Source organism: Astatotilapia calliptera, chromosome 10, assembly GCF_964374335.1.
Source record: "Astatotilapia calliptera chromosome 10, fAstCal68.1, whole genome shotgun sequence".
NCBI lineage: Eukaryota > Metazoa > Chordata > Actinopteri > Cichliformes > Cichlidae > Astatotilapia > Astatotilapia calliptera.
In genome coordinates, this window is record NC_137431.1 from 28,266,233 (window position 1) to 28,287,413 (window position 21,181).

Genomic DNA, 21,181 nt, shown 5'->3' on the forward strand with positions numbered 1-21,181 from the left:
AGCAAAAAACAGCGACTGGTCAGGGAGGGCCAGGATAACTGGTTAGCAGTGACTGGAATTTTAACATGAAGAGCCAGATATTTTCCATTATTAAACCTGTTTCATAAACCTGGCTAACCCCTGCACCACCATGCCATGCCCCACACAATATCAATATTTCATTTTTTTAAAAAGCCACACTTATTGTTAAAAGAAAGTCATTGTGGAATATTACAAGGGTATTATCAACAAATTTAAATATACGCAGTATATCCAACCGGGTCATCTGTGCTATGTGAGGAACCTATTGAGCTCTCTGCTATGAATTGTTGAGTTACTCTGTTACTAATTAAATCCATTTTCCATTGCATCAATTAACACGTTTTTTTATGCTTTGCTTCATAAAATCTGGTGTTAATTTGTTGTATTACAGTAATCACTGTTCCATTATTAATATGTAACCGTACGTATCAAATGCTCTAAATCTAATCAGATTATCTGCTTTCACATGGGCTGCTCACAAAAAGCTGTAGCTCATTAAGTAGAAAAGTTTTTGTAATATTTTAGTTCTGCTTCTAAGATAGCATCGTTAGTGGGTCGGTTCATCTATTGCTTTGTACTAAACTGTTAGAGAAATAACAGAATGGATTATTTTTACTAGCTCTACAGAAATTGTTTGTTTGTGCTGGTGTTTTGTTCCTGATACTTCTTTTTTTTCTACACGCACATGTAATGCATATGAAGCCTAAGTGCTAACCCATGAAAGAAACTTTATCCTTCCAAGGTGAACAAACAGAAGCTTGTTGACTTTGTAAACCCAGTGCATTTCTCTTTTTGTTACTTGTGTGATAAAGTTTACCAACTTGTGTTTACTGTGGCATTGCTTCTCCTTGTTGCAATGCATTAAAAATCAAATGAGATCTCAAAGATGCAAAAGATTTGAGCCGAAATCTTGAAATGATTAACACAAAGCAACTGGCATGACTTCCTGTCCTAATTTGGAGAAAATCCATCAGAGCATCCTCACATCCCAAAATAGCTTTCTAATTGAGAACGAAGGTGATGAGGCTGCTTCACAACCCCCGATGGCTTCTAAATGTTCAATAATGCCCATCAGATGATATAGGCCATCATAACTAATTAAACTCAGGTAGCTCTCTGCATTGCATTAGCTACGTTTTCACTGTCCGGTGTGAACCGATGACACACTTTAGTTGTTTTTCACTGAGCAAATAGCAGAGCAATTCATCTGACACATTTCAAACACAGAGGGCCTGACACAAATTATTATCTTCAGCCTCTTTCATAGACATTATCCTCCGATAACAGCTAAATAACAACTAAGTGAACATTAAAGTGACACGAAGTAATCCTTTAAAGAGGGAATAATAAAATGTTTCTCTATCAAAATAAAACTTCAGATCATAAGCAGTAAGATACACCTTTGTTCAATTCTCTGCCCTCTGGGGTTTTTGCGGCTACAGCTGTATTTGTTCTGATATGATCAGTACTGTTGCTTATATTAGTTGATGTGAGCTCACCTTAGGGGTGTTCTCTTGAGAAAAAAGGCACAGCATCAGCAGCTTTTTCCGAAATCATAAAACAGGTTGTCATTACCTTCAAAAGCAGCAAACTTTAGCATTTTCTCATCTCTGCATTTGCAACAGAATCACTGGCTCTCGCTTGCATGCGTTCACCAACAACTCGCATCCAACCTCTTTAGACTGGAGTCTTTAACGAATTTCTTAAAAGCTATTAAGAGCGAATGTGTTTACTCAATAAAGCTGATTTTAATTTAACACAAAGCTGTTTCAGATTTCGATGTTGCTGGAAAGAGGCCACAAATTGTAAAATGTGGATCCTTCATTTACGTTTTAAACACAGCAGCACAGACAGAGTTTCACAGTGTGCAGCAAACATCAGTGTGACCTAGTCAGTACATGACCTAATATGAGATATAGCCACAATGAGGAGTGCCGTCCTCATTTTCATTTCGAGATGTTTTTGGTGCTTTTAAGATGACCTATTGTGCTCATTTTCATCTTTATATTTTTATTATTGGATTGTATTTGAGCAGCTTTGCTTGATTCACAGTTAACTGGGCCTAAGTTATGATAATAGAGAGAGAGTTGAAGGCACCACAGACAACTAGTCATACCTTTTATAATTCTTTGAAAACTGCCTGAAGGGTGAATATGTTGTTGATGCATGATAATATGAAGTTGTCATAAAAAATTGAATGTCTGCTCAGAGCCTCACAGCCACTGTCTGATAACAATTTTTTTATCCCTAGGATATGAGAGGATATAATATTGTAGAAACTGTAACACCTGATTACTTGCACATATGCTCCTCCCCCTTTATGCTAACATTCTTCTGATTGGTTGCCCCTCTCAAGCTGAAAGTTTGAACAGCACATGAGGCAGGGCTTGGTGTGCCTGAGATGAGCATATTTAAGGATATATTTAAGGATAAGAAATAGAGGAAATGTTCAGAGCAGTCTGCATGAATAACTTGCACACTGTTGTGCAGCTCATTATTTGAAACTTTGGCCTTGTTTAACATTAGTGTCCATCACTGTAAAAGCATACATCTTCTAGAAAACAAGAATAAAAGGATGCTTTTTGGTCTTCCCAAGGCTGATAATGTTCAACATCATGCCGGATTCGTTCATTTGCTAACTAATGCCACAAAAAGTACAGTGTCAAGCTGAAGCTCCTTCCGGGATGCTAGCGTTTACATTCTTCATTTCTGAAATGTCTCATGTGTCTGCTCTAGTATATCTGTGCAATGTGTCTACACACTAAATGCAGTAAACCCTGACGATGGGCGTGCTTGTTTGATGGTTCAGATAGACTGTGATGTCTGTTTGTGCGACTGATGGGACTGAAAGATAATAGGCATGAAAACAGAGAACGAGAGGGAGGAGGAGGGAGCGCTTGTGCTTAAGAAGTGTGCTCAGGGAGTGGACGAGGTGAGGCGAGAGATTTTTGGATGTGATTTAACATCAGTCTAATATAAAATGGCAGAAATAAAGGGAAAGCATAATAGGTCAATTTCGAAGAGTTGATAAAGATTTCTTTAGCTGTCTACAGACCAACTTTATGAAGAAAAATAAGAAACACATTTCTTTTTGCACTCAGATGATTAAATTTTAAAAGCTAGAAGGATAATAGTGTAGTAAAGGCTAATGCCCTTGCACTTTGAAAGAAAGGAATTCAGTTCAGATCAGCAGTACAATTTCATGGATTTTGTTTCCTTTGCTCCTCCAAGTTTTATAAAATTCTGCTTGTCCTGCATAATCACACACACACCCCATGACTCAACTCAGGTTGTTAAATGCATGAAATATGAGCTGTTACAAGCTTCAACATTTTAAGTGTCTGAAAACTCATTTTAGACCTTTGTACTAATGCTAATTTGCCTGTAAAGACACATTTGTGAAATCTTTTTGTTTTGTGGAAACCCTAAAAACAGTTCCTTCCTTTTCCCCAGTTGGCCCGTTTATGCTCGCTCTGCGGTTTCTTTCCTCAATGTTTAAAACACTTCAGGCCAACTATCGATTTCATGAATCAAACAGCATCTGAAGGATCACATTAACCGTTAACTGTTGTTCAGTGCACGTTGTCTCCTCAGAGTTCTAACTCAACCTGTGCGACCTCGGCTAACAAACGAGCGCACAGACTCAAAAACACACCTCAGGGGGGCGCTTATATAACTAGCACACAGATTTGGAGGGAGGGTGCGGGGAGGTGGAGTAAATAAGATGGGGGCAGAACAAAACTGAATGAGGAGAAACCTGCAGAGAAATTACATTTTAAACTGTGTGAATAAAAGTTGGCACTTTAAGCTGGTTTCATTTAAAGACACCAGGGTTTTGATGTAATCACTGCATTATCTTAACTAGGTAAGCAAGAATGTTGATTGTGTTTGTCTGCATTCGTGTGTTCATCTAGAGAGATTAACAATTTCACGTGATTAAATGAGCTGTTGTATGAAATTCATTCACATGCGCCCATAGCATTACACAAAGTTGTTGTGTCTTAAAAAAGCTTTTGCAAAATGTAAATTGCAGTATGTTGACGGGTTGATGGGGTTACACAGGTTGTGCAGTTTCTCCAGTTGCAATCTTGGGTTGGGTACCTGGATGAATATCACCGGCTGTGTTAACATTTTTGATTTTAATTAACTTATTTAATGATATGTCTCTTTGAGAATCCAACTAGGTAAATAATTAACTTTAATTCTTCCTTTTTGTATTGTTTTGCTACAGTAGAATAGAATAGAATAGAATAGAATAGAATAGCCCTGTATTGTCATTGTACATGTACAATGAAATTAAGAAGAGTCCTCTACAGACATTTATCGAGATTCCCACCGACTAGCAAATGTAGTTCCATTGAAAACTGTGCAGTGCTATGCTGTGGTTTCTGGGCTTTAAGGTGTATCAGTTCCTGTTTGGTAGGCATGTCAGAAGTGTAACCCAATCAGGAGTGACTTGTATTAAAGAAAGAACACACACATTGAATGTGCAGCCACATAAACACACTTCGTCAATCAAAAACGTTTCCCAACAAATTACTGGATTACTGTGCAGGCCAACCTACACATTACACCTCATGAAGCTCCCGGTGCACAGATGATGTGCTGATGTTAATGCCAGCACTTGGTGACCCTGCTCTATAACTATAATCACTGCCAGCCTGCAATAACATCACTTAAAGTTGATCGTGAAATATCAAGGATGGCAAAACTTTCATGAACTGGCGTGTTACAACTATGGGATTACAGCACTTGAATACACTTGGTGCTTTAGAAAGACCCATTCGTTCACAAATGTTTGCAAGGGTAGTAGTGTGACAATGGGACTGAAAGCACCTGAATTCAAATACTAACTCTTTACCCCTTGAAAGCCTATGAGGAGTAGCTCTTGAAGCTCAGACCAGTCAGCGACTCCTAAGTAACCACTGGTCTCTAGGAAAAATGTGTATTCAACAAGTAGTTTACAAGTGTTTGCAGACAAATCAGTGTCTTCAACGCAAACTACAGAGGACTGAAGCAACATGAGAGCAACCAAAGAATCCTCTTTGCAACAGGCAATATATATTTTTCCCTGGTGGCCACAGGTTGGCAGCGGGGACTGGTCTCTGTGACTAATGCCTGAATTATGCTTCCGTAGGAAATCTATGTTGTAACTTACGACATAGCCAGAAACCTGTCTTAACCCCACGCCGTAACCCTCCATGCCAGAGTCTTTGCAGGGTGTATCGACCCAATGTGTAGTTACATTTTCAGGAGGTACAGGTCAGGTTGAAAGGAAGGTGGCATCGTAGGGTTAAGAGGTTAAGAGGGTTAAAATCATAGGTTGTGGTGTAAGTTTCCCCCGAAGCATAATTCAAGCTCTAGGTCTAAGCTATTGTTTCACGCTGATAATTTATAAGCACATAATATCCCAACCTATTTGTTTATTTAACAAGTCCTTCACTCAACTCTTCCATCGGTTGTCCTTGCAAATTGCCACCAACAAGAACGGAGAGTGCAGGGGGGGAACTTTTCATCATAATGCCCATCGGTTAAATTTAGCAACACAAGGCTAACATTAAATGTTAACACAGCTCAATGAAGTCATTTTACTTTATAAAGACATGAAAATTGCTCACTTTCTGATCTACAGAAGCAGAGTTCTTGTGAAAATCCCTCCTCACTATCACCTCCTCCTTTTCTTAACCCCCCTACATCTCATCTCTTCAACCTCCATCTTCCTCCCTACTTCACCACATTAATCTCTCATTAGCAGCCTCCCTCCCCCCTTTTCCTCTACATCCTTTCTTTCTCCACCAGCCATAATACACACACATACACACAAGCGTTCACCGCTGAAAGGTCTGTATATTTTCACCCATGCGGAAGTATCCTCAGACAAATGAGGGGCACAGGCAGCCATTTAAAGGGCAGCACCACAGTGCAGAAGAGCCCCTCTGAACAGAGCCCATGGACGGAGAGATAACGGACTTAAATAGGACTAACATGCTGCACACTCAGATTGTGTACAGGCATGCCTAAAACACAAATGGGACAGCTTTTTCATGCTTAAAGACAGCCAAGGAAAGCAAGTGTTCAGGTGTTAGCAGCAGAGAAAATGTAGGTTCTACTGCGCAGCTTGAGCGCATATAAGAGGAAGAGGCTGCTTGCTATCTGGATCTGGAGTGACTCAGAGCACCATGCTGAATACAAATGACTCGATGCAGATTAGGATGTCACTGTTTCAATGAAGGCAAAGGCAGGGGCAGCATGTAGGAGGTCATATTAACCCCTTCCGCCCACACACACGCCTTTGAAAGCCTTTGTCTTGCTTGATGGTTAAGAGGTTACCACGGAACGCATAACAAAGATCGGCCGCACGAATGAAGTGCAGATGAAAAGGTAGCACACACCGCTGAAGACTCCACAGCTGCTCAGAGGCATATTGATTCATTTTATTTTCTACATGAACTTGTGAGAGTCTGTCCAAATCTAGATTTAATTTGAAGCTGATAATGCACACGTAGGGATCTAATACTCACTTTCACTCTAACTGGGCACCTCAATTACATAGTGCCCTCCACTGCTGGGGGGTTAATTTATTCAATATCCTTTTTCCATCCAAACCCAATCACTCTGCTGTCTACTACATAAAAAAATCTCACCTTTTCCCCTCAGTTCACCCAACTCTTCTATCCAACAATCTGCACGTGAAGTTATTAAAGGAATACATATGAGTGTTGGTAGGTTCATGTTTTAAACTAAAACACACTAAAGTAAGACACACAGCCACTTATGCAATATTTTGCTAATTCAATGAAGCAACTTCCAACAGGGCCCGAGCATTTAAATCTTTTTCTAATAATATTATACTCACAAATTTAAATATTTTAAAATCTATAAACTACTCAAAGTACTGTAGATCCAATCTGACAAAGCACAGAAATTCCTAATATCTCCCGTCTCACTCCAAATACTCAGTCAGGACTCCTTGGCATTACATTGACTTCTGTATTGTGAAGAGGTGTATTAACAGTTGAAAAGGCAGTGTGACCAAAACTAAACAGTTAATGGAAATATAATGAAACTAAATGCAAAACACAAAGCACCCAGCAGGACACAAACCGCTTTCTTTCAAGCTATTGTAAACATTGCCACAGTTACTGTATCAAGGCTCTGATAAACTGTCCTCGTTAGGCAAAAATGTATATTCTGCGGCCAGCTGTTAGTGGGGTTTTTTTGCGAAACTGCTTTGGTTCCCAGGGGATTGTCTATCAGTTCATCAACCCATCAGCAATGTCTTTACTGAGGTCACAGAGAGAGCTAGCTGAGGGGTAATTTCCTCGCGACTTCTTTATAGGCGTATTTTTGAAACACAGAGCCCCCTGCTGACCATAAGAAAGAATGCAGATTTGGGGCTGACACAATATGTTCATCTTTGTGTACAGTCTGTGTAACATAAATAATTGGCTCAGCTTAAACTGTGAGATTCCTTACTGGATGCTTTTAGTGAATTTGTGATATTAATAAATCATAAAAGATTCCAAACCTGAACTGTCACCTTACATAAAATCCCGGGTGTTCTTCCAGTGCAGTCTCAGCTTGTCAGCAACAAAAAAGACTTTTGCTTTCAAGTTCCTCATTTCATTCCCCCTTCCTTTTGGAAAATCTGTGCTTAATAAATAATCCCGCAAAGCACTTCTGATGCTAAATCTCCTCGGTGACGTATTTCTCTAACCTACTCTGTTGTGCTGGAAGCAGATGGACTATCCCGACCTCCTAAGAACTGCATTTGTCACATTGCCTTTGTTTTCTACCTATTCTCAGTAATGATGTGCAGAGACTGCTGTCAGAAACACCTGGACGTTCTTACTGACTTTCAGTGTGAGAGGGACAAATGGCTTAGACGCCATTCAGGTTCAAGGACTCGGGACACTAACGGAGCAACTGACTGTCCTGAACTTTAACACATGACCAGGGGTGGCACTGTGACAGCAAGGCAGGGAGCCATGAAATGATCATGCTGGCTCAGTGCTTTATAATAAATCAGGCAGTCTGTTGCTTTGGCATTGTACTTCCACCCTTCCCACACATTTAACAACAGGATTTTTCACACTTAAAGGTGGTTTACCAAAAACACACCAGGTTATAGGCAGCTCATTGAGGCTCAGGCCCATCCAGAAAGGTCGCTATAGTTTTTTTTTATAGATAGATAGACAGAGATATTTTTTCAGTGTTTGTACAGATTACCATAGAAAAGATGCCCTTCATAGAAAAGTGGCAAACCTTGACGCTGGCAGTTGGGTTACAGCAGCAGAAGACCACAATGGCTTCCAGTCTTTTCAGCTAAGAACAAGAAACTGAGGCTATAATTCATACGGGCTCAAAACTGGACAATAAGAGAATGGTCTGATCAGAGATGGGCAGTAAAGTGTTACAAGTAACGTATTACTGTAATCTGATTACTTTTTCAAGTAACAATTAAAGTAAGGGATTTCTATTGCAAAAATATATATTACTGTTACTCTCCTGTAGGTACACTGCGTTACTGCGTTATTAAACCGTGATTTTGCTTGTGAGAGTGTCTCATGACAATGACGTACGAGTGTGCAACATCTGTGGCAGCAACAGATGTGTGCAGATCAACAATGGATAATATGGAGTGTGGAAGAGAATACGACCGTGCAGCGTTTAAAGCGTGGAAGCACTGACATCACTTTGAGTTTGATTCTGTAAAAAGTGACAAAAACATTAGCGTCTTCTGTACACTCTCCGTGGGAAGAAAACGTCTTTCTAAAGCGAAAACTTAAACTTCAAATCTGAGCAAGCGCCCAGCACGCTGCCACGGGAAATGTAAAATTCACAGAGAAACCCCCGGATCCTCCCACTGACATGGCCGCTGCAGCATCAGGCAAACCTCCACCTGCTCCACTCCTGCTAAACAGGTAAAAATAGATTAAAGAGCGACAGGACTTAGTGCCGCTGAATCTTTGATTTTATTTATTTTTTGCTGTGTTTTACTTGCATCTATTTGAAAGAGTAAGTGTAAACACCAAAAATTATTTTATTCTATATACTGGAATATACAGAAAATAGGTTTAAATGTTAAACACACTTATTCAAGTCAAAGACTGTTGGATATAATTAAATTTTCGCTTAATGCAATGTCCATAAAGTTAAACGTTTAAAACAAGTTTTAAAAAGAGACTTTTTTCATTTGATTACATTTTATATGATTGATTATGCAGAAAAAATAGAATTGGGCTGAAAGGTCTATTGCTTTATTATTCAGGTTGTGTATCGTGTTTTTAAAAAGTAATAAAGTAACTAATTACTTTGGAAAGTAATCAGTAAAGTAACAGGATTACTGAGAAGTAATCAGTAATTAGTAACTATTAGTAACTTTTGCTGTTTTCAAGCAACTTGACCAACACTGAGTGTGATGAGTCTTGGTTTCTGTTGCAACACTCAGATAGTAGGATCAGAATTTTTGTGGAAACAACATGAAAGCAGTGTTTTAGGTTGGTCGTTGTGGTGGAGGATATTGTCTTGGAACACGTTGGGCACCTTGGTGTCAGTTGAGCATCGTTTAAACACCACAGCCTACTACAGAACATTGTTGTTGACCACGCCCATCCCTTCATGACATCATCTGATAGTGTATCCTGCCGGAAGCAGCTATGTCACAAATCTAAAACCAACCCAATTCTTGAACATTACAATGAACTCAAATGGATTCCACAGTCATCAGATCTCAGTCTAACAGAGCACCTTTGGGATGAGTTGCATTATGGATGTGCAGCTGACAAATCTGAAGCAACTGTGTGAAGCTAGAAAGTCAATATGGACCTAAACATCTGAGCAATGTGGCCAGTGAGTGTATGTGTAAGGAGCTAGTTATTGTTTCATGAAGAAACGTATTAGTAAATTTCCTGGAATGTATTTGACAAGTAATCTACAAAGGCTCATTTGCTGGCAGAGGTCCAGCTTTCCTCCACAGAGTTGAGCTCTGCAAATAAATCCTCATGCTGCTGGAGACTGTGGATACCACTGCCACAACACAGAGTCTAACAAATGTCTTGACCATTTGTTTCATTTGTTAAAGATAATTATACGGCAGTGATGCAATTAACTTGATATTGATACATTACCGGTTTTTTTGCTGTATAAATGATTAAAAGATATATTTTTTAGTGGCTGTCACTAACACTAGTAACCCCACTGTGAATAATAAGGAGGTTAAACTGTAAATCAAACAAATGCAGGAGAATTTATCAGAGCGTCTGGGTCTACCGAATGATCATCAATGACAATGGGAACATACAACAATATTTGTCCTCGGCTTCCCACCAATTATCCCCATCAGCCTTCCTGACAGCAGCACAGCGAGCCACTGAATGGACTAATCTCTCTTCACAAATTAGCTCAGTCTCTCATCTCCTCTTCCCAAACGTACGCTATGCCCTTAAACGCCACATGGTCACACTGCCTATTCATAACCATTATCTCGGGGCCTTTGGTAATGGAGAAAAAAAAGGGGGCCGAGAAGAAAAACGGAATAAAGACACTGAGAAATGTAAAACGGGAGGTGAAAACTGGCAATGTGGTTCGATCTCAGATTCCCCGCTGCCCCTGAGCTATCAGAGCCATTGATTGGTTCATGTAATTCTGCTCTGATTCGGCTTGGCCAATCAATGGACTGCAGACCGACTTCCTGTGACTGTGCAGCCATTAAAGTGAAGGTGAAAATCCCATAGTTTCATACACTTTACTCCCGTCCGTGCCTTTTTTTATACGTCCAAGAATCTTCTCTTTCTGCATTCTCATTCAAAGAGATGCTTCTCTTCACACTGCAGTCATTGACTGAGTGGATACAAAAGATGGTGTAAAATAATACAAGAAACTGTGGATGAATTTCTAAAATGAAGATGTCACATTCTACAAATATTGGTCTCTTTTATCTCAGAGCAGCTTCTTTTGTCCAAATACTGACATTTTTCACACATCCACAAGGTTCCTTCACTTATTGAATGTATTATTTCATAAAATTACTCACTTTAGATCCTGAACTTAAACAGTGTATATATTTAAGTATTTTTAAAGTATTATTAAACCAAACCCACAACATTATTAAAGTATTTATGTATCCCTACAAACTGCTTTAAAATATTACAGTATTGTCTGCTGCAAACCTCCATTCGCTTATTTTGCTTATTCAGTTCTTGTGCCTACTTCTCTTCATTTTCACTTGCAGTATTCTGTCTGCTGCTCGCATAGCTCGTTTCCCCACAGAGATCAATACAGCTTCATCTTCTGTAATTTCAGCTCATTAATAGGCAAAATCTTGTGGATGCATTGGTTTTAGTTTTAAACGTATTTGAGCTTAATGCTTCTGTCAGCATGGCTTCAGTGATCCTCCACAGAGAGCTGAAAAATATACTGTTACAGAAGGAAAGCAGAGCTTCTCGTTTATTTGTGGAGCAGGACGAGTGAAGTACAGAACAGATAAACCTACAGATGTTTTCAGGTTCTCAGGACATTGTATGAAGATCACCTTTGCACATGTCACGCACAGCAGGTGCAGGTAACTCACCTTGTTTGTCTTCTAACTGTTGGAAGCGCTTTGTACTTTGTACAAGGGAACCAGCAGGTTAAAGACCAGCTTTCATGGGGTCAGGCTGGAATTCTATTTAAGATTCTGGCACTTTTACAGTATAACACAGCAATATTATTAAAATTATTTCTTGCACCACCCAGGATGCTGTTCAGGAGTGTTATTTTATAGACGTGCAATTAAGAGTGTTACAAGTAGTTTATCTTTATTTGGTTTATTGATGTCTGTGCTGTTGAAAACAGTTAACAGTTGTCTTGTATAAAGTTTGCATTTTACAGTTAATGTGCGTCCTCTCTCAGTCCCTCTACTGGCAAATTATATAATACATAAAAACTCGAAATGTCACTCTGGGTAAATATTGTCTTTTCTCAGGCATAAAATTAAGAGTGGCTTAATGTTTAGCACTAATACGAGTCTGTCAAGATTCCTTTTTAATACATTACTATTGTTGTTGTTATTATTAGGGGGTTTCCACTTTAATTAGATGCCACACAGAGAAGAGGGGGATTGATTGTGGAGGAAGATGCACAGCAAAGAACATCTGGTCCGACTCAAACCTGAGCACTTAGCCCTGTGGCTTATGGTTACCGCCGCAACCCAGTGAGCTAAAATAATACCATGTAGCAAAATGTCTACACTTTTTTTTGCTTTAGTACAGTCCAATTCTACTTCTACTGTTTCTTCTTTCACAGCAGGAGATTATCCAACTCCATCTCACTCATCCTTAGCATCCTCTTCTGTTGCACCAACCCTCTGCATGTCCTCCTTCACTACATCCACGAATCTTCTTTGTGGTCTTCCTCTTTTCCCCCAACATACCTTCAATCCCACCTCTTTACTTTGTCTCCAGACCATTCAACCTGAGCTGTCCCTCTGGTGTACTCATTTCTAATCTCGTCCCAGTGAAAATCTGGACATCTTTAGCACAGCCTCCTGCCTTTTTGTCAACGTCACCATCTCCAAACCACACATCACAGCAGCTCTCACTACCATCTTGTAAACCTTCACTTTCACTCCTGCTGCTATCCTTCTGTCACAAATGACCCCAGATACTTGTCTCCACCCGCTCCACACTGCCTGCACTCTCTTCTTCACCTCTGATGTGAAGAAGCAATGGATCACTGTCCATTGCTTTGGATTGTTGACACCGGATTTTTAACTAATACACCATCATTATGCATGCATCTTCACACAGGTCTCCCTCTCATTCACACACATGTATTCTGTCTCACTTCTACTGACTTTCATTCCTTTTTATTCCAGAGCATGCTCCAGACTGCTCCCTACTCTCACTGCAGATGTCATCTGTGAACATCATAGTGCAGACACTCCTGCCTGACCTCATCTGTCAATCTGTCCATCCCCACTTCTAAAAGTACATTGTATTACTGCTATTTTGTCATAATGTTATCTAATCCCATTGCAAAAAAACAAAAACATCCATAATTGTCTCAGAAACCTGTGCCTCTGACGGTTTTGTAAATGATATTTAGTGAGAACAGACTATGTATCAGTGCGTATATCGAAAACAGAGACCACTTTTAACTGATTTGGAGTCATTTTCAGGGGCCAGTTCACCCAAATGTGAAAATTAAAATCCGTGGAATTTAGAAGCTTAGAGGAAACGGGAGCTTGAAATTATCATGCAAAATTAAAATGTAAGACAAAATACCTCAGGGTGTTTCAAAACATTTAACTCTCTTTATCTGATCACAGAATTTCTGAGCCTTCTCTGGTCATCACACTCACACACAGACGTGTACGATTCACCCCCTCCATTACCAAAACAAACATAAAAGCACTTCATTGTCTGCTTAATTTAGTCATTGATTTTTTTTAACACCAGATCACACCATGGATAGTAGGAGACGTCAGGCTGAAGTGTTTTATGGTCTTTGCGGGAACCCCCACCATCCCTGCAGACACACACACACACACACACTCGGGCTGAGGAGAGAGTGAGAAAAAGGGAAAAAAGAAGATGCTTCCCCAGGGATCATCACTAAAAATCACTGCCTACTACTGTTAGGAGATCTAACCATGGGAGTGTGTGAGTGATTGTTGTTTGTGTGTAAAGCTTCTGTCCCCTTTGGCATGTGTGGCTTTGCTTAGATCAGATGTGAACCAGCAGACACTCACAGACAGCTGTGCCGCCACATCCTCACACGCACGCACTGAGCTGTTTGGAGAGACACACGCAACCCAAAAATGTGTCATTTTGGGGATGACACTCTTTATATTACTATAATTTAACCTCATTACTATTTATAGAACCTCTACCAGCACAAGCAAACACAGAGGGTTTATCAAGTAAATACCCATCTTTAAAAGGATAATTTCACTATATTGCACTATATCTCTATCCATAAAGATAGCACAGTACTCGCCATGTAAAACAAAAGCTAAGTCCAGCTAAAATATAAATAAATACCCTCTTACTTCAGATGAAATCTATGTGTACCCAACTGTGCTATACTTAAATTTGAACTCCGAAGCTGGTCTGAAAACTGTTTTTATTTATTTCACCATTCACTTTGTTTTCTGAGCATTTAATTACCTTTGTTATTAACGTAAAACATGCATTTCTACCCACATAAACAGGTCACGGCAATGAAACACTTCTAAAAATGCTGTGAACCTACTGCTTTAACTTGGTGAGTACAGTTCCAGGATCACTGGGAACTTAAAACTCCAGTTGAAATAAAACATCATTAAACACTATTTACAATATACCTAATACCATACTGTTGTTCACTTGTTGCCATTTTCCAGAGAAACCCCCCCCAAAAATGCAAAATCTGGAGCCATGTGACAAACTTACAGGCGTTGGTGACGGCGAAGCTGTTGGCCGTCTCGATGTTGTCCACGTGAGGCACCAGGTTGAACGGGGCTTCCGAGGCGTTCGGGCTGGTGTTGTGCAGGAAGATTGCCAAACGAAAGGCGGTGTACTCCTGATCAGTGTTTCTGATGAACAGACCGCCTGAAGAGAGGGAGGAGACATCAGGGCTCGATGAAGAGCGTGTCCACTGTATCTCGCCGTCAGGTTTAAACCTATTCTAGACAGATTAGTTATTGCTGACTGCAGCACAGAAACACCAAAGACAATATATTTAATCCAAGTCAGTACCCAGGCATATTGCCCATATGGGGTACAACTTGTTGCTATCTCAGCCCCATCTCCACTGTAGTTAATAAGATTTCAAAGAAACCACAAAACTGTTGGGAGAGTTTTCAATCTTTAGATCACAGTTTAATAAAACCTCTCCTGCTGAGCTGAGGGCTACCTGCAAGATTCTCATGGGCTCAGGGGCTTTTGGAAACAACCCATACAGTGGTTACCGTTTCTGACACTCAACAGGATGATGATACTGAAAAAGGCTCTGAGATACAGAGATAAAGAGTCTGCATACTAGCATGCTCAGGACAGCTATGTTTGGACACAAGGTCCATCTGCAGGTATATTGATATGCAGCAGGTGGAGAACTTCTCCATGTGCTGCTACGCCAAGCTCACCAATGACGGAGAGCACCGCAAGAACTATCGCTGCCAAATGAAGCACAAGTCTGTGCCGGAGTCTGCCTGCAGGAAGAGAAACTCACTGCCGAGGCAGCTGAACGTGTTGATCAGTGATTTATTTGATATGCTGAATATTTGCAGATGAGAATATTATAAAAAGTAACTAGTTTGTAATTTTTTAAGCAAGCATGCACACATCACATTGAAACATCCACAAGTCCAAGAGACCTTGAGCCAAACCTTGATTGGAGGTAAAGGAAATCTCTAGAACAGGGGTGGGGGAACTCCAGGCCTCAAGGGCCGGTGTCCTGCAGGTTTTAGATGTGTCCTTGATCCAACACAGCTGATTGAAATGGCTAAATTACTTCCTCAACATGTCTTAAAGTTCTCCAGAGGACTGGCAATGAACTAATCATGTGATTCAGGTGTGTTGACCCAGATGTATATCTAAAACCTGCAGGACACTGGCCCTTGTGTCCTGGAGTTCCCCACCCCTGGTCTAGAAAGACGGATTTATCCTCTGCAAACCACAAATGTATACCCATGACTGTGCCAGCCTGTCACGTAGGTGCTGAGCTTTCAAAACTAATCCTGAGGTCTTTCCAGTCTACACATAAGTAGCTGACCAGCTTTACAATTAGACCTATACTAGCTTGTTTAGGGTTTAAAACAGGTGATATAACGCACCAGAACAAACAGATAATAACGTTTTTTCTCGTGATAACAACCTCACATCAAAGGTTCAAAAGATTTAAGGCAAATTTTATTAGCTCTTCACAGATGTTTGTTTCAAAGAGAAATCTCTATCATAAAAGAGGTTCCCACAACTGACTCCACAATGTGTAAAATGTAATAAAAGGGCAGTATCGCTCTGGTAAATAATGTCTTCAACTTCCTGCAAAGGCTAAAAAAATTTAGATCCTCTGAGGTACCACTAGGCTTTGTGGCAAGGATTCAGTGTGTTTAACATGCAAGGTCGTCTTTGTCTCGTATTAATGCAAGCAGAGAAGGTGATAATATTCACAAAATATCCTTTTGTATCAACTCAGATTTTCATTCAGTTTTCTATGCAAGAGTGGCGCCAGTGTCATAAATCAGTTTGGCATCAGAGATAAGATTTTTGTTTCGTGTCCTCTTGTATTACAGCCTCATTCATATACAAAGATCTCCACTAAGCCGTTCGCGGCTGTGCAAATGTCAGTAGTGTTTTTAGGTTAGAAGCAGTTTGTTTCACATTTCAAAATCTGACTCAAGGCTATATTTCTTAGGATGAGACAGTGTAAATGTCATTTAGAGCAAAATGCCAGTGTGTTCTTTTTATGGCTGGCCTCTTTAAAAGGTAAACTTTAGAATATTTTACCACTCTGTGGAGACCAGTCATCTAAGCCCCCTTTTGATTTTAATCTGATTTCCATTGTGATGGGTTTTATGTTTATTCCTAACTTGAAATTTATCCCTTTTCCAGCCGTTGCTGAATCGAAAAGAATAAAATTAAGCACTGACCTAAATCCAGCTTATTTAGACTTCTGACATTCCCTTCATCTGGATTCAACACAAAATGAGATCCAAACACTTCGGGGGCCTCAGACTTTGAAGTTTCCTGACATATGGTTCGCTGAAAACAAGACCCAAATGGCTGCAACGTGCCTGTTTGTTTGTGACCCCATTACCACCTGGATGACTTCTGATCACGTCTTTGAATTTAATCCAAGCTACGTAGTGTGCTCGTGTAAGTATTCCATGTTATCTTTTTCTAAATTTCTATGTAGAATAGTATCAAAAAGGAAACAGCTGGTGTCATCTCCTCTTCCTATAGTCTTGCTAATTAGGCTTACATTCCTTATTGTGAATAATCAATAACAGGAGTAATAGCTTGGCAACCCCACTGATCAGCTTTAAGCTTTAAGTGGGCTTTAATCTGAAAAGATTATTCAACCTTTACAGTTTGCATTCATACTTGGCGTAGACCTGTCAGGGAGCAGATCCTGATATATATATATATGTTCCTGTATAGTTCAGTTTACAGGGGTGATTCATGTTAACACTGCTCCATTCAAGTAAAACACCATGAGTGCAATACATACTTGACTTTTAGCCACAGCTAGTGTGCAGTCCATGTCCCTGGTTAGGCTTTTAAAGTGTTGTGGTTTGGCTGACCTGGTTACAGCACGTTCTGTGTGCATTCACACCGGCATTAATGTGTGCTACTCCTTACCCAAAAGACATCCAGATACACATGAAATGTTCCAGTAGCAGGTGCAGCTGGAGCCTTAATGTGAGATAGTAACTTCTATTATTGCATGGAGAATTATTTCTCAAAATCATGGCTCGCTTTTGTAGCGGATTTAAATTTGCATGCTTCGAATGCACAGAATCTAAATTTTGTCATCCATTCATCCACTTTATTAACCATCTATCCCAGCTGCCACAGGGCAACAGGCTGGGAACACTTTGGAAAGGACTGCAGTCTATCGCAGGACTAATGCAGAGAGACAGACAAGCATTCACACCTACAGTCAATTTAGAATCACCAGTTAACCTAACACACATGTCTTCGGACTGTGGGAGGAAACCGGAGCACAAGCGGGAACATGGAGAAAACGCAAAGTTTACACAGAAGGACACCAGCCAGGTTCAAACCCAGAAGCTTAATCATCATAAAGATTAGTTTGGAGTAAGATCTATAAGGTTCAGATTTCTTCCTATCAAAGATGCTCCGCTGCCATGCAGTGTATGATAAGACAGGATGCTGACAGACCTCGAAAAACTAATACAGGTCAGAAAATGAAGGATGAATGGGATTTATAATTCTGAGGACATCTCTGCATCTGTTGGCAACTGTGGAGCATGTTGGCCGTGACTCTATTTGTCCACTTGTTTCAGTGTCGCTTGCGTGTGTACAAAGCAAATTTCCTGCTGCTAATAAGTGTTGATTCGTCGGTGACGATTATTTGAAACTGACAAGTGTTGATCGGGGGAGATGTTTGCCCTCTCTGAAGGCTGATGCGATTCAGAAATTGCTAAATGTAGTCTGGCGGGTGTGGATTTTTACACTCCCAGAGGACAACTAGGCCTGAAACTGAGAAATATGATGACACAGGGATTACATCAACAGTTTTTTAAATAACTGGCAGCAATGATGTTTGTCAAGCGATAATGAGAATAAGTTAATTTAAAGAAATACCAAGAGCCCGATTATCATAGCTGGGAAATTATGAGTAAAATAACCCCCCCACACGCGCCAGTTTCGCTTACGTCAGCAACAAATTAAATGTTTCACACGACGGCACAGCAGTTCCACAGACGCAGGTTTAAACCCCAAACAACGCAGCTCGAGAGCCCTCAGTTCCAGGGGAGCCTGCACTGTAACTGACCCTGACCTCTGCCCTCTCTGGGTGGCCCGGGGATTGGAGTATCACATTGATATAAAAGGACAAGGAGAATCATTTGAACAGCTTGTCATTTTTCATCAGCCTGACTTGTATCTGATGTGCCTCAACTCCATCTACAAGCTGGGGTGCAGCTGAGGGTAAAACCCAGCAAAAAAGAAAGAAAGTCAGTGTAAGCAAATATTAGATTTCAGAATGAAGCTTGAAACAGTTGGAATATAAACCTGGATACCAGATTTTTTGATTCTCTGATGACTGTTTGTTGAGGATGTGATGATTAACCAATGATTAACAAATGGAGGTCACAGTTGGGCTCCTTTTTCTCCCCCCCCCCCCCAGCACCCTGCTTTTAAATCTAACCAGTAAATCTGCCAGCGAGTGTAATGAAAACCGTGAATCCGTCAGTGAGAAACGTAAATTTAAAACACAGAGACGCTGAAAAAGAGAGAGTGAAACTGATGGAAAAAGATTTGGGGGGGAACGGTGCAGCTGCAAGGCATTTGGGACCCGTGGCAGCGGTTTGTTATAGGAGCGGGATCTGCGAGAGTGTTAACAGCAGTCAATGCACAGGCAGCCCGCATGGGGAATACACACAGACTTTGCTGCTCTGATCTGCTGCAGTGGCGGAGTGCACCGGGATACACACACATGCAAAGCGCATTAGGTGTGTGAGTCTCTGTGTGTGTGTGTGCGTTTGTGTGTGTGAAGCATGCACAGCATCGACAGAGCACAGGACCCAGTCTTTATGGTCATGTTTTAAAGACAATTAAAAGAATAAAAATAAGGCTATGGGGGGGAAATCCGCAATCCCCACTTTGACCAGTGCCGGGGTGCTAAACGGCAGGTCAGAGGCAGCAGGTAGGACGTCCACAGATTCATTGACTGGTTTTATTTTGTGCTTGGATCTACCATAAAACGCTCACACTTACCGATCTGAACGCTGCTCGGGAAAGCACCCATTGCCAGTCCCCAAAAACCCGAGAACATCAACAGAATCAAATCGCGAGAAGAAATCCTCATTTTGTTCAGGTTATAAACTGATTAAAGACATCGAGCAGGTTTAATTAACACCCCCGGTGCAAAGCCAACATCACAAGGGAAAACAAAAAACAAAAAACAAAGAGATTAAAAAAGGGAGATGAAATCAAATGCCGGTTAAATATCCATGTCTGCTTTGGGTGGCTTTTTTTTTCTTGGATATTCCCCCCGCAGTGCCGCTGGTTTGTGCCGTCAAACTGCGTCCGTCCGTCCGGCGCTGGAGATTTTGCGCACACCACCAAGAAGAGGAGGGAGGGAGGGAGGACGAGGGGTGGAGGTGGTGGTGGTGTTGTTGAGGGGGGTGGGCATCAGCCAGCGGCGGTCAGTGCGTCTGGATGCGGCTCAACTCACATCACAGCAAGAACACACATGCGCCTTTTTAGCCGACCCGGGCAGACAGGCAGGAGGGGCGTCAGTCAGTCAGTCAGTCAGCCCGCTCAGCAGCACCGAGCGGCGGAGAAAGTCCCCGCAGCTCCTTTAACACCAAAACTTCCAGAACCGCTGCGAGTGGCTGCGAAGATGGATGTCTGACAGCGTTTTTCTCTCCCGCTCCTCGCTGTCGGATATCATCCCGGATAGATCGTCTCGCACGGGCAGATCAACTTAATCAAAACCCCGGTGTGTCCTCTCAGTCACTCTGCACACAGCCTTTAGGGCGCAATTTAAGATAAGCTGCGCCAATTTCGGCAATTAATAACATTCTAATGAGCAAGCTCAAATTCATTTGCGGGGTTTGTTTTCTGTGAACTGCCTCTTAACTTAAAAAACAAAAAACAAAAACTCATGCTGGGTCGCTTAAGGTAGTCAGACTGTCCCTTTAACGGTTGCTACCATGTGACATTACTTATGCACATGTACAAAACCGCTACAGCAACAGATTAACAAATAAATTATTGTTTTTTAAAGCTTAAGAAATACATTAAAATAAATGTAAATGAGGGAAACGTTTGAACACCGCCAGCCTGTCTCACTAAAGTTTGCACTATTCCTTCAAGCTGCAGGAGCGAGGAGCTAAAAGTTTTGTCACTTTGACCAAATAACACAGACTTTCAGTAGCACCGCTGGCGGTGGAGTCCCCGGGTGTGCAGTTTAAGCAAACTAATTTGGAAGTTTTGTCGCCATCCTCCAAGATTAAATAAAATCCAGTGATAGTGAGACTTTAAGGAAGTGTAGCCATTAGTCTCCTCGGGGTTCGGCTAAAGCAGGAACTTTAGGAGACACTGGGCTACTTTCAGTTCAGGTTCTGCTGATTTTGAGGTTTGTAGTTGCCGCAGGTAAAGACCCGACTGAAAAATGAGTAATTATGTGCAAGGCTCCCTTTGGAAGCAGTGCCTGGAAGTTGATTTTGCTTTTGTAAATGTGAGAAAGACTGAGCGCTTTCCAGCAAATCTAACCCCCCCCCCCACACACACACACAACAACAAAACACAACATCTTTTCTTATCCTTTTCTTTTTTACATTCATCATCGACAGAAATGTATGATTAAAAAAAAGACTATCTTTACAGGATGAGCCTATTATTGCGTGTCATCACAAGATAATGCTGTAATACTGGAGCCAAATAAAGCCAACCTTGCCACAAAAAACCAAACCAGTATTTAAGACATTTTAAAAGATTATACA

At 40.9% G+C, this 21,181-nt stretch overlaps 1 protein-coding gene across 3 annotated transcripts in view; it reads right to left on the reverse strand.

Annotated features, from left to right (window-relative positions):
• Window positions 1-20,498, reverse strand: part of gria4b (glutamate receptor, ionotropic, AMPA 4b) — a 158,803-nt gene extending 138,305 nt beyond the window's left edge. The window contains exons 1-2 of one of the 3 annotated variants that reach the window (XR_013911778.1): window positions 19,449-20,498; window positions 14,436-14,594 (exon numbers count right to left, since the gene is read on the reverse strand). Coding sequence is in view for 2 of the 3 variants with exons in the window: in XM_026182433.2 (XP_026038218.1) it covers window positions 14,436-14,594; window positions 19,449-19,539 (250 nt within the window). In the remaining variant the exon portion in view is untranslated. The remainder of the gene's footprint in view (window positions 1-14,435; window positions 14,595-19,448) is intronic. The other 2 variants (XM_026182433.2, XM_026182432.2) reach the window with 2 other exon arrangements.
• Window positions 20,499-21,181: the final 683 nt, after the last annotated feature.